This window comes from Opisthocomus hoazin, chromosome 1, assembly GCF_030867145.1.
Source record: "Opisthocomus hoazin isolate bOpiHoa1 chromosome 1, bOpiHoa1.hap1, whole genome shotgun sequence".
Classification (NCBI taxonomy): domain Eukaryota; kingdom Metazoa; phylum Chordata; class Aves; order Opisthocomiformes; family Opisthocomidae; genus Opisthocomus; species Opisthocomus hoazin.
Genome location: NC_134414.1, coordinates 136,046,877 through 136,062,653, shown reverse-complemented (window position 1 = coordinate 136,062,653; position 15,777 = coordinate 136,046,877). Strand labels below are relative to the sequence as shown.

Below are 15,777 nucleotides of genomic sequence, written 5' to 3'. Positions count from 1 at the left end.
CTCCTGACGCAACTTGAGGCCACTGCCTCTCATCCTATCACTAGCTAGTTGGGGGAAGAGACCAACACCTGCCCCATTACAACCTCCTTTCAGGTAGTTGTAGAGTGATAAGGTCTCCCCTCAGCCTCCTCTTCTCCAGACTAAACCACCCCAGCATTCAACTCTGTCCTCACAGTCGTTGAGCTCTACACAATTAAAGCAGTCCCTAACATACAGTGCCACCCCATCGCCTCTCTTTCCTCACCTATCCCTTCTGAAGAGTTTATAGCCATACATCGCAGCACTCCAGTCATGAGTCATCCCACCACATTTCTGTGAAGGCGACCAAGTCATAGCTGTCCTGCTGTATAATGGCTTCCAGCTCCTCCTGTTTATTGCCCATGCTACTTGCATTGGTGTAGACGCACTTCAGCTGGGCTATTGATCTCACCCCCAACCCCAGCATGCCACACCTGGGCTCGTCTCTAGTGAGATTCTACATCGCAGCTCCATCTTAAAACCCACTGGTTTTAGACCTGTTTGAACACAGAGATGCCATGAGTTCTGCAATAGAAGACAGATGATAAAGTCTTCTGAGACAAAAGCAGTTGCCAGTAACAACAAAGACACTCCCCCCCAACAGTAGCTCCTGACAAAAAAAAAAAAAAAAAAAAAAAAAGAGGATCCTGTTGCTTCTCCTGCCTACTTCCTCCATACAAAAACCTTAGCCATGCCGCTCCACTCCTCAAACCCCACATCAGACACCTCCTGAATACAGTCCTTGCTGTACTCACAGCGTCTTCTCCTTGTATGTTCTTAAGAATGCTGCCACAGGAAGGGTGATCTCTCAGAAGGCTGCTACAAAATAATTCTCAAAACTGGGAAGACCACAGATAGGCACAAAAAAAAGAAGTTTAAGGACCTCTGAATTCTGATATAAGCAACACCAGGTAATCCTATTCTGTTCTTAACAACAGCTGAGCTGTCAGTTACACCCATATCTAAATGACGATTACTAGTAAATTAGCACAGAGACCCCCGAGTTATTACCTGAAAGCATTTTCTTTCCATCAGCTCCTTTTTGCATTCTACATAACGGCTACTGTAGTGACAGGAGGTAAATAAATATTTAAAATCATTCTCTTCCAATTTTTTAATATATCTTATTGCATATCAACAGGAATTTGGAAGAAAAACCACAATCTGTTAACTACGTTATTATTTAAAGGACAACTTCTAGACAGACAACAATGAAAAGTAAAAGACCTCATCTGCAAAACAAGGCAATGACTAAGATCACACGGGCAAAAGAGGTGTCAAAAAGCTCAGTGGCCATGTTGCTAGGGTTGTATGGATACAGTACTCAAGAACAGTTTGAAAATACTGAGAAATGAGAATTACAGGTCACAATCTGTGGTATATCCCTGTACTCTGACTCAATCAGACAATTCCGTGTCAGAACTAAGTGATAACATCCTTCCTTTTGCCTTGTGAAATAATAAACATATTTTTAATTAGTTCAGGAAATGAAATCCTTAAGGTGTTTAGTTTAGAGAAAGAAAGCATAACACTTCATTTTTGCTCTAAGTGAAACCCACCCCAGCTGCAGAAAACTAAATCAAAAAATACGTGGCTGCAGTCACACAAAGAAACATTAGAGATTTTTTTCAATAAAAAAGTTCATCCTTAAGCATCCTAGTGGCTGCAGCAAGCAAGGATACAAAGACAGAAACACTTCCAATTGTTCTGGTGAATCAGAAAAATGTATGAAGTTGGAGACATGTTTTGATGTTATCAAATAGCATTATTCTATATTCAAGTTCACTGGAGTCACTGCCATCACAAGATTTTTTCCTAGTGGTCATGCGCCTTGTACTTTGGGTAACAGGTATGGCAAATCCTCTTCATTTCATTGTAAAACTAAAATAATGCTGCAAAACATTCCACAGAACTCATTTACACTTAAGACCAGAAATATTTTCTAGAAGTAGTCTTAAATGGATGAAATAAACTCCAAACTTAAAAGAAAATCTGAATACCATTTTTAACATTCAAATAAAAGGCAGTGGTTTATTAATGAATCTGGAGATTTTCCCCTTAAGAATTCTAAATGATTGCACTTAGCAATAACATCGTTGTGTAGACTGGTGATCAATATAAAATGCTACTGAACAGAAACATAACAACTTTAAGGTATAAAATGGCTACATTATACACAGCGGCAAACAAAGCCTTTTATTTTTTATTTGTTCTATAACCCATATAATACAAGTCAAGTGAAATTTACGTCATTTAACATATACCTTCTATTCATAAAAGATTTTAACTGGTTCTATATGGATGTTAACAGTTCCTCACCAAATTCGCTACACTGATTTGTGTTAATCAAGATGAATACCAAGTACAGACACAGGAGGCAGCAGCAGCTCATAGTCACTGATGCAGTGCTGAGAGTTTTGTTAGTGTGGTTTAAGTTCCTCCCATTTGTTTATATTCTCTGTAGGTTAAAATTTTATAGTTGTCTAGAAGTCCATGGTATAAGCAGATTTAAAAGCAGCATATTAGTAACCTGTAAACTTTCACTGCTAAGAAGGAATTATAGTTAGCTATTTATAGCTATTTTATTAACACGTTTTGAAATTAACTTAAAATTAACATTTAAAAATTAATATTAATAGAAATGCCTGGAATGTCTTGACCAGCATTCTTGGTGTTCATTTTCATAACAAGTTACAAGAAAAATGTAGAATCTCCAACAAGACTAGCACGGGACGGGGAGGAAGAACTTGAAAAGTTTTATTTGTTTATATTTTTGTGTGTATTTTCACTAACTTAATAAATTCTTTTACATCTCAAAATTTACCCATTATGAAGCACAAATGAAAAACAAGAGCAAGACTTCAATGCTACTAAGCAGTGCTTTCAACCTTTTTAATCAGCTCATTAGCTGATTCAACATCATTCAGCCTTGTAATTCTAACCAAGCATCAGCTGAAGCATTCACTGCTGAACAAAATGAGTAAGCCACCAGTTTCTGATCTTTCAGCTACAGAAACATAAAAACTGCACCTTGAGGAAAGACAAATTAAGGAATAATAATGAATGACCTTACTCTGGTAGAAGCCTATGATGAAGAGATGGTTAGATTTTAGAGTCAGTCATTTCTCCTGAGCCTATGACAAGCAGCTGAAAAGCTGGAGGGCCACCTTATTTTTGAAAGTCTGATGATCTCATCTGCTCTGACTTATTTCAAAATGGTGACTTGCCTTTAAATTCACTTGATTTTTTTTCCCCTCCCTGAATAACTCTTTTGTGTAGGAAAGCCCTAAAACATCTTTCTGCTGCAAAATTCTTATCTGCTGCTGACAACACGCTCTACTACCAAAGTATCTTTTCCCTCTTGGCAGCACAGTAAGAGAGACATGGTAAGACAGAATGAAAGGCTATGTTGTAGTTACAAAGCAAAGAATCACCAGGTGCAGAAGAACACAATGTAATCTCTCAGACACTCAACCACCCCAAACCCACTCTGATAGGAAACATTCCCCATGAAGAATGTAACCACTGTTGATTACCTGTGCAACTACACATTCAACACTTTTTGAAGGAACTTTGGGTTTCTGTAGAGAAACTGAGAAAATCTAACCAATTTAGAATTTTTCAACCTTAAAATTCAGGACTCCAGAATCCACAGAAAAAAGTCTATGCTGATATCTAACACTGTAGAGCAAACCACAGCCCTATGAGCCTCATTTCCTACAGGCTTGTGGAAAACGTCCCCTTCGCCTCTGTTCCAAACACCCAAACACACACATCAGAACTCTGTTTCATGCTCAGTATCATTTTGGTGGACAATGACAGCAGTAAGGGTTCGGTGCTCCTTCTGCTCAGACCGGCCAGGCAGCACATGTGCCTATCAATCTGGTGACTGCCATTGCCACCAAACAAGCACATCCACAGGCAAGGCCTGCTTTACTTCCCACCAGCACAGCCAAGCATCTGAGTCTCAAGAGCAAATAACTGCATTGTAAGAGCTTTCTGCAAAGACAGTCCAGGTAACAGCCAACTCCTGTGTACAAAGCTTTGCCTGACAGGGCCACGGGAACACCGCACATGCCTAGTACCTGTACTCCTGTGTGGGAAGCCATATAACTTGAGACAGAACAGCACTGTCTCATGACCCTGAAGGATCAGCGCATCCTGTGTCTCCCTTCTCTGTTCTCAGGAGATAAGCTGTTTTCACACATCCCGCTGCAAAAGATCCTGGAACACAGCAACTGTGAACTGGCATTCGCAAAGCCGTGAATCCAAAGCTGGCTGGCTCTAGTAACTATTGTATTAGTATATAAGGTATTCACTTGAGCAATAAAATGATTCTGATCGAGCACAGGATTGGGGTCCGTGAAGTCATTCACCACACTCCTGCCTACCTAACGATGACAAAACCAGTTATGGCATTGGTGAGAAGATTGCAGAACACATACCTAGGCTCTCAGCTCCTCAGCTGAAGTCACTTTAATAATTATTTTGTAGTCTATCACAAGAAAATGAATCTATCCTTTCCCTGCCAACACACAGGAGTGATCTTTACAACAGCAAAATTTGGTGAAGTTACTTTCAGCTCTACACTTTTGTCACTAGTGCCATCCTAGAGATTCAGTACTTCTAGGTGAATTAATACCATTTGAGATTTCTCAGTTACTGTCAATGAACCCAAGGCAGACGGTATGTCAGAGTCTGTTTATAACTGGAGAGCAAAACATAGGGTGGAATGCAGATGGTGACAAAGAAAAGTCAAAGTTCCACAAAGGGATTGCCAAGAACAAAACAATATTCTCTACACAAGATCACGAGTGAATTTAACTCTGAATATGCATACGTCATTAAATTGTGCCAACAGCATTAGATTCTTCTACCTCTTCCAACACCCCATTCTCCCAAACACCAGAATACAAAAATAAGAAAGCTTACTGTCGAGAAACAGGTTGCTATTACTTCCTGCAAGCTGGATTTCTCCACAGTGCTATAGATACAGATAGCGAGTTTGCTGTTAAGAAATCAGCTGTTAATCCAAAGCAAAATCTTGCAAGACAGTTATCTATATGGTTTGCTCTGGGACAGATGAAACAACTTACAGGATTGAAAAGAACTCAGTATGGTTCCTCTACTGTGGTACACCAGTCTCTTGAATAAGTTAACACCTAGTGTGCCACCTACCATAGCACTATTAAAAATGACCATAAATACATTTTTTTTCTTAAAAATAACATAGTATCATGTGCATTTCCTGTACCTCCTAAGGAGACCTGGAATATGCTAAAGACCGAGAAGAGAGAAGCAGGGGGTACAATGTTTCTGGCATGTTATAAAATACACCACCCTGAAAAGAAAATCTCAGCCTTGCCCTACAAAGCATAAAGTTCAGTGACAGAAATGAACAGAAGTTTTACTGTATGTTTAAACAATTAGCACAGCAGCTGACTGCATGCTGGTAGACCACAAACATGAGCCCAGAACTCCTTCAGGCAGTATAGCCTAAAGCATTTGCATTTTTGTAGTGTGCTGGACTATGTGCAACATCACTTAAGAAAGGCAAGCATACTTACCCAGCATGGGCCCATACACTGCTTCTCAGAGGGCTGGGACAGGACTTGCCACTGCTATGACTGGATCACCTTGAGCAAGGTAAATAAAGTCACCCTCACATAACAGGTTGACAGGCCTAGGAAGATGAATAAGGAAGTTGGAAGTATTCCTGTTCTGCCTTTAAAAACAAAAGGCAGAAAGAAAGCTTAGATGCCTTATTAAAATATCTACACGTGAACTTTCAGCTCCTCTCTGCCAAAAATGCTCATACACTGGTAAGTTAAAGAATCAAGCCGATAAACAAGAACCAACATTATGAAATGCACTACAAACACTACCTCTGCATGAACAGAAATATTCAGGAAAGTTAAATTACACCAATGTGCCATCAAGCGCCAAGACTGCTCAGCTGAACACCAGCTACAGTTTCATCAACACCACATCAGAAGTGCCAGCCTACTCTTCCTATGTAAAGTAGCGTCTACAGGGGAAGAAAGCAAAAAAGTGCGAGTAGTTCCTATACTGGTTCATGAACAGACTACAAAACAGCCCAGGACTGAACCATCTTAATGGTGCTATAGGACAACATGAAGGAAAAAAGTCAGCCACTGCTGGTAAAAAAAGCAGGAATTGTGGGCTGACAAGTATCAGAGTTTCATGCTGCTTCAACAAGCATTAACTATTCTTTTGTCGGCATTTCATCTTTGGCCCTCTTTCCCTCCATATCTTGCAGCCTGCTTTGGCTATCAACACATCCGAGTCCCAGCCAGTACGACAAGAGATCAAAGTTCTCACCTCAGCATGCTGGTTTGGGACACTGCCAAAGAATACTGGGTGGAGCATCTTGGTCTCACAGAGGGAGTTCTGCTAAGACTAGGAGCAGAGCACATTCTCAGCTGTGCCTGGACTTCCTCACTACCAAATGACTAAAGCATTTAACTTGGTAAAAAGATGCAATAAAAGCATACACTGACTACTTCAGAAGTTTCTGCTATTTAAGTATCCAGACTGAAAGACCCGGCCAACATTTGTATATGCTGCTTTCATTCATTTATTCCTTTTAAGGACTTGCCTGAGGATAAGCAATTGGATCTACTTCTGTTCTGTTGTTTGGTTGTTTGTTGTTTTTTTTTTTTTTTTATTCATAAACAGTCTTGGGTTTACTGCTATTTCAGAGCAATACAATGCTCCAGAACTGAAAGAACAGTTTTTTCCAATTTTGTGGTGGAACTTGCTAAACCAGTGATTTCCAACTTTGTTGCCAACAGGCCTCAGAAGTCCCTGAATTACTTTTAAAAGTTCTGTGAAAAACAAATAAGAAACACAGAGCTGTTGGTAGTCTTAAATTTACTGTACAAGGATTTAACATCTTCAGTGGGAAGTCTGTAGGGGGTCTGCAACTTTAAAGAGATCAAAGAGCTCTCATCTTTCTATATATATTTTTGAAATACCAATAACTGAAGAACACACCACCAACAGAAAGCTGGAATAAGCTATACATACAGCTTTCCTTACAAGAAGATCTCAAAAGCTTCATGGTGCCTTCCAAAGCAAATTCTTAATGTCTTTCTCCCGCAAACCCACCAGGATTAGGAAAATGACCAGGCTAACACAAATACAATGTTTAACCAGCTTAAGTCCCAAACTTAGTCAGAGATCACACTGTAAACAGACAAGACCTAGAAAACAAGTGCTATTGCTCCAGAGAGACTCCAGGCCCACCGGGCTGGTACTTAAAAAAAGCAAGCAGAGGTTTTACTTACTGCAAACAATGCATGTGAAGCACCACATTAGCTATAAATAGAAATAGCTAATGTAACTACTCCAGTTTAAAAAAAAACATTTGAGAGCACAAAACTTCATTTGGGTCAGAAATTAAGAGCAAAAATCATGTGCAAGTTGGAAATAATTATTCTAAGCTCAATTACACATCTACCAGTTCTATCATCTAAGAGAAAAGAAAATCAGTCCCTAAAATGGAGGAAGTGTCAGTGAGGACAGCCCTGATGATGTGGCTTGCTAGTGGAAAAATACATTTAATTTATTGGCTACAAAACATGGGAAGTTAGACACTGTGTGTACACATGGGCAGGGAAGAAGGAAAGGGAGATAATTTATGACAATACAAAATATTTTTAATCCATAGTCTTTGCTATCCAGTAGAACAACACCTGTTAACTCCCAGGTTCATCTTCTGAGGGTGCTCAGACGACAGACTGGCTGGATTGATTGCTGAAACAGGGTTTGCCAGGCTGAAAGCCATCTTGATTAACAGCGGATTACAGCATTGCCTGGGCTCTCACTGAATCCAAACAACATCCCATTGCACAAAATATTCTATATATAAATAACTTTACTGTTAGCAATCTGAAAACATCTCCCGACATGTTTTACCCACCTCTATATAAAAATGCCAATCACCATTGACACAACGGCTCCCAGGCACCTTCCATTCCCAGATGTCAAAAAGACATCGCAAAAGCAAGGCATTCAGCCACAGCTAAAGAGCCCCAGAGTGAGTTCCTTCTGACAACTTCACTCGTTACACAGCATGTAGCCTTCACTTTAAAAAAGGTTTGATTTTCTTTTTTTAAATAGGCAGAACAATCTGCCTCCTTCCCTCTGTAGCTTAGCCTTTAGAATGTCTACTTTGTGCTTCTCCCAAAACTCAGGCTTCTTGCTATGCCCATCAGCAATAATCATAGAATCATAGAAAGTTTTGGGTCGGAAGGGACCTCCAGAGGTCATCTAGTCCAACCGCCCCGCAGCAAGCAGGGACACCACTAACTAGATCAGGTTGCTCAGAGCCCTGTCCAACCTGGTCTTGAATGTTTCCAGAGATGGGGCCTCCACTACCTCTCTGGGCAACCCGTTCCAGTGTTTCACAACCCTCATTGTAAAGAATTTCTTCCTTATATCCAGCCTAAACCTACCTTCTTTTAGTTTAAAACCATTACCCCTCGTCCTGTCACTGCTGTCTACTAAAAAGATTGTCCCCATCTTTCCTGTAGGCTCCCTTTAAGTACTGAAAGGCTGCAATCAGGTCTCCCCGCAGCCTTCTCTTCTCCAGGCTGAACAAGCCCAACTCTCTCAGCCTGTCCTCATAGGAGAGGTGCTCCAGCCCTTAGATCATTTTTGTAGCCCTCCTTTGGACCTGCTCTAACGGTTCCACGTCCTTCTTGTGCTGAGGGCTCCAGAGCTGAACGCAGTACTCCAGGTGAGGTCTCACCAGAGCAGAGTAGAGGGGCAGAATCACCTCTCTCGACCTGCTGGCCACGCTTCTCCTGATGCAGCCCAGGACACGGTTGGCCCTCTGGGCTGCCAGCGCACATTGCCGGCTCATGTCCAGCCTTTCGTCTATCAGTACCCCCAAGTCCCTCTCAGCAGGGCTGCTCTCGATCCTTTCATCCCCCAGCCTGTATTGATAGCGGGGATTACCCCGGTAATTCTGTTAAGGTCTTTACAGCAGGCATCGTCTAGGCCTGAACTGCACAGAAACTGAAGTCAGCCTTGTAAGTTCAATTCCAAAGCTGACTAGATGTGTTTATACGGATACATACACACAAAATATGGCTTCGGTGTCAGCGAGCGTACTGATCATTAGCAGAGGAAGAAGACCCAGCAGTTGTGGATGACATGTAGAACCACCTAAATACGAGCTCAGTTGCATGTGCTTTGCAGTTCAGATGCAGCTAAAGCAAGGGAGGTCTCAAAGCTACATCTCATGTTTCTTCTGTACCTCAAGCTTGCTCTGACCATACTTTTCCCCTGCATATAAGCATAAAATTAAAGCTTAGCTGTATGGATGATGCACTGGTTTGGATTAAGACACAATGTAATTTTCAGGGAAGATGGAGATGCAGGAAGCTGGTAAAATATTCATGACTCCCCCCTACTCAGGATTATTTTTGGAAAAAACAATAGCAAGTTAGCCACTTAAAATCAATCAGCAAGGAAGCAGTTATTAGAATTTAGACTCCTGTGTTATATCTGAGAGTTAAGGACCCCACTACTAATGAAGCATGTCCCAACTCCGCATTGTTATTTCAGGTTTTCAGCAGAATATAGCGCAATGTCTGCATCAGCTGCATTCATGTTTTCAAGGTTATATCTACAATATCAGAATAGATAAATGATTGTATCTTTTAAAAAATAGTTAAGGATCTGAAAGAAGTAACTACAGAAAGATAGTCAAGACCCGGTGTGGTCTGTATTTCTGATTCTTCTGTCAGCTATGTTTTATTTACAGAAGGCCACTAAAGGACCAAGGAGTCTTGGTTAGCATCTACACCATTACACATGAAATGAAATGTAACATGTGACCAAAGAACTACCTTTTTTCCCTTAAAAAATTCCCCCATCCAATAAGAGCAAATGGTAGGATTGGTCTTAGAAATTCCACAAACTTTCAGGTAGAAATATTCTTAGCTAAGTAAGTAGCAGCATATCTTTCAGTGTGATTAGTTTACACACTTATGCCCACCTAGGTTATTTTCCTTCCCAAGCAGGAACAAGCTGTATCAGGACAAGGAATTATATTCAGTGACGCAACTACTCTAAAAGCCTTCATCAATCCTACAAGGAAAGCAACATCATCCTTTAGCATAAGCATGTTCTGAGTAAGATATAATGCATGAAAAGATGTGGGAATAAAAACCTTACCTCAAGAAATAAAAATCTGGGCCCCTACTTCTTACGTTTGCATTCATGCCACATTTGAAACCACCCCTCTGCATAAGTGGCTGCACGTTTGACACATTCTGCTAGTGCTTTCTTGGGCAGAGGGGCTTAAAGCTCTTACTTCTCCCATAGACAGAAAGAAAAAAGCCAAATAGTGAGATAATCAAAGTGAAGGAAAGTTACATGGCAATTCCATAAATCCTTCTTATATATGCCACCTTGCTTACATATCTTACAGATACTTAATAGCTGAACTATGTCTAAGTCACAGTGCAAGTAACTTTGGTAAACAGCATGCCTGTCATGAAGCCCCTGGAACACCTTCAGCACTCTATGCTAGCAATTGTAAAGCAATTCACATAATACCCATCTTTTTCCTTCATTTTAAATTGTTCAATACATTTCAGATTTGTTTTGCACTTTCTAGTCAGGTAAAGTCAAGAAGACTTTATAATAATAGGATGTAGAGTACTCATCAAGGACTGAGTGTAAGCTGTCCAATTTATAATCCATTCTGGCTAGTTCAGAGAACAGCTTAGACTCAAGCAAACATAAGCATCAAGAAGATTCACTGACAAAGTATTTCATTAGAATCATAGAATGGTTTGAGTTGGAAGGGACCTGACACCTTCCACTAGACCAGGTTGCTCAAAGCCCCATCCAACCTGGTTACTGTCATTACAACTACAGAGTGACGTCTCATGCCATTAAAGAGGTAGAATGTGTGTGGAGGGTAGATATGAAATGTCAAGAAAAAGAGTTAAACAAGGCTATGTATGGGATCACATCTGTATCCTGCCTGAAGACAGACACTACTCCTTTTGAATTATTTCTAAAGATTTGGGATGAGCCTGACTTACATAAGCCACACGTCCCAGAATCTGCTTTCCCTCAAAACATTTGTGCAGATGGGCTGATTAAAGAGTAGCTTTCTGCATTGGGATATTCTAATAACAGAAGTCATACATCATCTTGCTGCCAACAGCAAAGCAGCACTGCTCATTACAGCTGCATTGCATCAAGAATGCCTTTGCCATAAAACTAACTATTATTCAAGGAACCTGATGTTACTATCTCAACTGTTTTTCCATCTTCCCTTCAGTTAGCAGTAAGTCCCTAAGATGCAGGGAAACACCACCCTTGGTAATTATCCATATGGCTGTGCAATGCACATTATTCAACTTCAGGCAAAGCCTTTTTCAGCTGTGAACACAAGACCTCCCTTTTAAACTCTAACATGTTTTTTAAAGCCTTTTAATAGAGATATAGTAGGAACACACTTCCTTTCTCAGATTTCTGCTGGTTCATCTTAGACTTGGGCAATCCTGTAGCTCAGATTCACTGGCAAAGGCAAACCTCTTTCAACCATGTATGTTGAGCCACAGCAGACCAAGAAACTTTTTCTTTTTAATATGCTTGTATGCTCTCAAGCATCTGATCAAGATGTGATATTTTATCTAACATTGCTACACACACTAAGCAAACACTAAAGGACACCATTCTTTCATAATGCTTCAATATAATTTTTCAAATGGTAATGAGCACCTTTCTAGTAAACAGTAAGTGTCAAGCAATTACTTTTAGTTCAAAGTAAAACCCCTAGTATTTTAAGAATTATCAACTCTTATTCCTCCCTCACTCTTAAAGCTACACTGGAAATGCAAGACTAACCCAGCTTCAAATTCACATCATTACTCTACATCCGAATTCTTCAGATAAGTTAAGTCTCTGGGTATTTCCATAGATTTTGAAAAAAGTTTCTCTACACTGGCTGTCGTCACTCTATTTTGAGGTTAGCAACCACTGCTACAGAACACCCCTAAAAATCTTCCAGAGTTCTACTAACTTGATAGTGAACAAGCCAGGCACACCTTAATACAGTAACAGTTCAACAAGTTAATGAACAACAGCAGCAGGTAGCAGAGGAATAATACAAATCAGCGAAGAAGTGAAATCAAGTACCCTGCAAAGATGAAAGAAGGAGCCCACAAGACTTACACTTAATCTAGATTTACAACGATGGTACACAAAAGCATTTTTCCAACTAAAGGCAGCCTACAGGTTTTTTGTCAGAGGGTCAGTAAGCTCATCCCACAGGCTGAGTACCAGTTCACTCAAACGCACATGAAAATGGACTGTCATGTGGAAAGTCTCACCTATACAGACATCAGTGTTTGGTACAGCTTACCTCAAAGAAGTTCTGTGAGATAAACTATGTTCATAATTAGAATTCAGAGACAAAATACTTCGGCATATCAGTAAGGCTACGTGGTAGAAGTAGTTTACTGTAGAAATTTATATGAGAAGAAAAACACTAAGATGAGGGAAAATATCTATAAAGTATGAAACTTTAGAGATCAGAAACACACAGAGACGAAAAAGCACGAAAGCCCACAAGGAAAGCAAGAACATCTGTTGGGAATCTTACGGAGCACGGAAAGCAGAGAGTTTAAGCTTAGTACATTAGCATCAGAGATGAAGGGACTACGCACAGCAAAGACAAAACTAGTTTTCACCCCGCGGTATTCTTATGTTAGAGAATGCAGAAGTGGTTTTTTAAATCAATAGTCCAATGTGAAAATACAAGCCAACCGAGGAAGCATGTGAGAAGGGACAAGGAAACAAGCAATAACTTGTAATAATCATTCCATGGCACAGTCAGTGGCATAGACTAGCAGGAGTTCTCACTCTGCAGCCACACGCTGCATCTAATCCACTAATGGAGCCCACGATTACCTAAATCTATGTCACACACACCAGGTACACGACTCACCTTTGGGTCCATCCTCCAAAGACTGATGATAAACCAGGCAAGACTAACACCGGTCATGGAACCTGCCTTCAGTCTTGCTCTTGCACATCCCAGTGACGCATTACGTAACTTGGCACCAATAAAGGAACACAGAAAGCAATCAACCACCCAAGCAAGAACCAGTTGTATAAGCCCACATCTATTCACAGACTGAAAGACCACAAGCTTCACAACTAAATCCCTTACAAACTCCTGCACCTGCACGATCTGAAGCAAAGAAAACATATCAGTCAGAGGATGATCCTCATTGGTAAAGTTCAAGAATTAAACATAACGTAAGGAGAAAAAACAGACCTGCAAACCTGCTTTTTTTCTTTAGTTATCCTGAATTATTTCTGAGATTTGTAAAGACATTTCTATGTACTTCTCCCTTGAGAAATGCAAGTTAATCCATTAAAAAGAAAACAAATGAAAGCATCACAGAACAGCTGTCCCATACTACTTAAAACTCTGGGAATACACAGCACTTGTCATGGTTGCAGTTCATTCCGGAACATAACCAACACTGTAAGAAAAAAATAACTATTGCTTCCTTAATCCATAATCTTCTATGAGCATACAAATTTTCTAGCCAATCAGCCAGCAGAGCAAGCTCTAACCAATGTCTAATTTTAAAGTATTAATCAGCTATATCAGTATAAGAAAAGAGAGAAACAGTACAAGGAAACAGAAACCTACAAAGTTTTTGCTGTTCATCATCATAGCTTTGCAATCAAGTAGAGAGTTCCCAACTGACAGGACTGGGCATCTGAATTTTCTTTGGTCATCTTCTAAAGCTTCTTAATATTTCTGTCAGTTCCCTTCTTGTTAGTCCCACAGCTCACGACTGGAAGCTCTTGATTACCACAAAATACTGGTCAGCAGAGGTGGAAGGACACTTAAATTCCCCTCTTCCCTCCTGCAGCTGGTAAGTTTCCACAGTGGCAGTAACCTAGCATTTGTCAGCCTACCTGAATAAGGTACAAGTAAGTTTTTGAAGAGTTAACACAGAGTAACCCAAACTTCTGTTAGATTCAAAGTATGCCTTATGCCTAGGCCTGACTGCAAAGATGCACGTATTATCCTCATCTCCCCTCCCCACGGGAAGGGGCATGAAGACAAAGCAAGGAAGTAAAGATGACAAACCTGGCTGCAGAGCACATCACTTGGTCGTGTCATCTCTGAATGATGTTACAGCACTCCACGGATACTTTGAATTCCATTTTTATCATGAAACTTCAAGCGAGTTCCAGTTTTGTATCTCACAGAATACAAACTTTACTAACCAAAATGTAGAGCCTCATCCAAATAGCTACTGCAGAGACACTCCCTCTACACTCCACGAGTTAAGTCAAGGCAAATGAAAGTACCATAAGCCGTTATAGCCCATCAGCTGATCAGATGAGGAGAGCTTCTACACAGACAGCTATCAGCGACCACCTGTAGGTGTCCAAACAGTTCCACCACAGACGAGCCACACGCAAGCTAGAAACCACCAGCCTAGACCATCCGCTCCAGGTTGCACAGCACTTCCAGCAAAGCCTCCGACAGAAGTTGGTGTCTTCCAGTGTAGCTCACGGAAACCCCAGTTCAATTCCACTTCAGCCAAGCCCTCCACCTGACAAACTGCACGACGCCCCTTTGCCCTCTGAGCGACACAAGGCACAGCTCCTCCGGCACCACCAGCCACTCGCCCCAGACTCACTCCGCCTGTGGACAGCGGCCACCCCCTGCCCCAGCAGCACAGCCAAACCGCTGCAGGCTCCACCCAGAGCAGCCGACCAGCTGCCTGCCACCAGCAGGAGACCTCCAGCGCCAGCCCCCACCCGGGGCACATCCACCCGACCGCCCACAGCACCCACGCCGCGCGGGGGGGGGGGTGCTGCCACCCCGCCTTCGGGGTGCAGGGGCGGCGGGGGGGCGGCCTCTCACCTGGAGGAGCACGGCCAGCAGGACGCACAGGTACACCTGGTAGGGCCCCATCTGCCCCACCAGCGGGAACGCCTCCTCCACCTCCATCCCGCTCCCGGCGGCTCCGGCGAGCGGCCGCCCAGCAGCGCATCCCCGGCCTGGGGCGGGGCGGGGCGAGGCGGGGCGCGGCGGCCGGGCCCGCGCGGAGCAGAAGGAGGAGGAGGAGGAGGAGGAGGAGGAGGAGGAAAGGGCGGGAGGCGCGAGACGGCGCTCACGCGCAGGCGCCAGGGAGAGCAGCTGGGACGCGGCCCGCCCAGGGACGCACGCGCAGCCTCCCTGCCTCGTTCCCCGCAGGGAAGCGGAAACGCGGAGGGCGCCGTGCGGCCATTGGGAGCGTGCGCGCATGCGCACCTTCCTGATTTAAATGGGGGGGGGGGCGCGCGCGGGCGGGCGGGAAAGAGAAGTTCGTGCACTGGTCTGGCTGCTGTTGGCCGCCAGCGGGGAGAGAGGGGCATGGGAGGGGTCTGTGTGTGGGGAGGGGTCTGTGTGTGGGGAGGGGTCTGTGTGTGGGGAGGGGTCTGTGTGTGGGGGATCTGAGTGAGGGGTCTGTGTGGGGGGGGTGTGAGAGGGGGTCTGTGAGGGAGTGAGAGGACTGTGAGGGGTCTGAGGTGGTGCGTAAGGGGTGTGAGAGCTGTGAGGGGAGCGTGAGGTGAGGTGTGAGAGGACTGGGGGGTTTTGTGAGGGGGGTGGGGGGGAGTGCCAGGGAGGCAGCATGGAGGTGCTTTGGGTGCTTGGGTTGCTGACTGCGAGCGGGCGCAGGGCTGGGGAGA

At 42.8% G+C, this 15,777-nt stretch overlaps 1 protein-coding gene across 6 annotated transcripts in view; it reads right to left on the bottom strand.

Annotated features, from left to right (window-relative positions):
* SLC22A15 (solute carrier family 22 member 15) overlaps positions 1 to 15,135 on the bottom strand; it is a 53,743-nt gene extending 38,608 nt beyond the window's left edge. For 5 of the 6 annotated variants that reach the window (XR_012765669.1, XM_075437144.1, XM_075437132.1 and 2 more), the window contains exons 1-2: positions 14,969 to 15,135; positions 13,019 to 13,126 (exon numbers count right to left, since the gene is read on the bottom strand). Coding sequence is in view for 5 of the 6 variants with exons in the window: in XM_075437144.1 (XP_075293259.1) it covers positions 13,019 to 13,126; positions 14,969 to 15,055 (195 nt within the window). In the remaining variant the exon portion in view is untranslated. The remainder of the gene's footprint in view (positions 1 to 13,018; positions 13,127 to 14,968) is intronic. The other variant, XM_075437150.1, reaches the window with a different exon arrangement.
* Between the last annotated feature and the right edge of the window lie 642 nt (positions 15,136 to 15,777).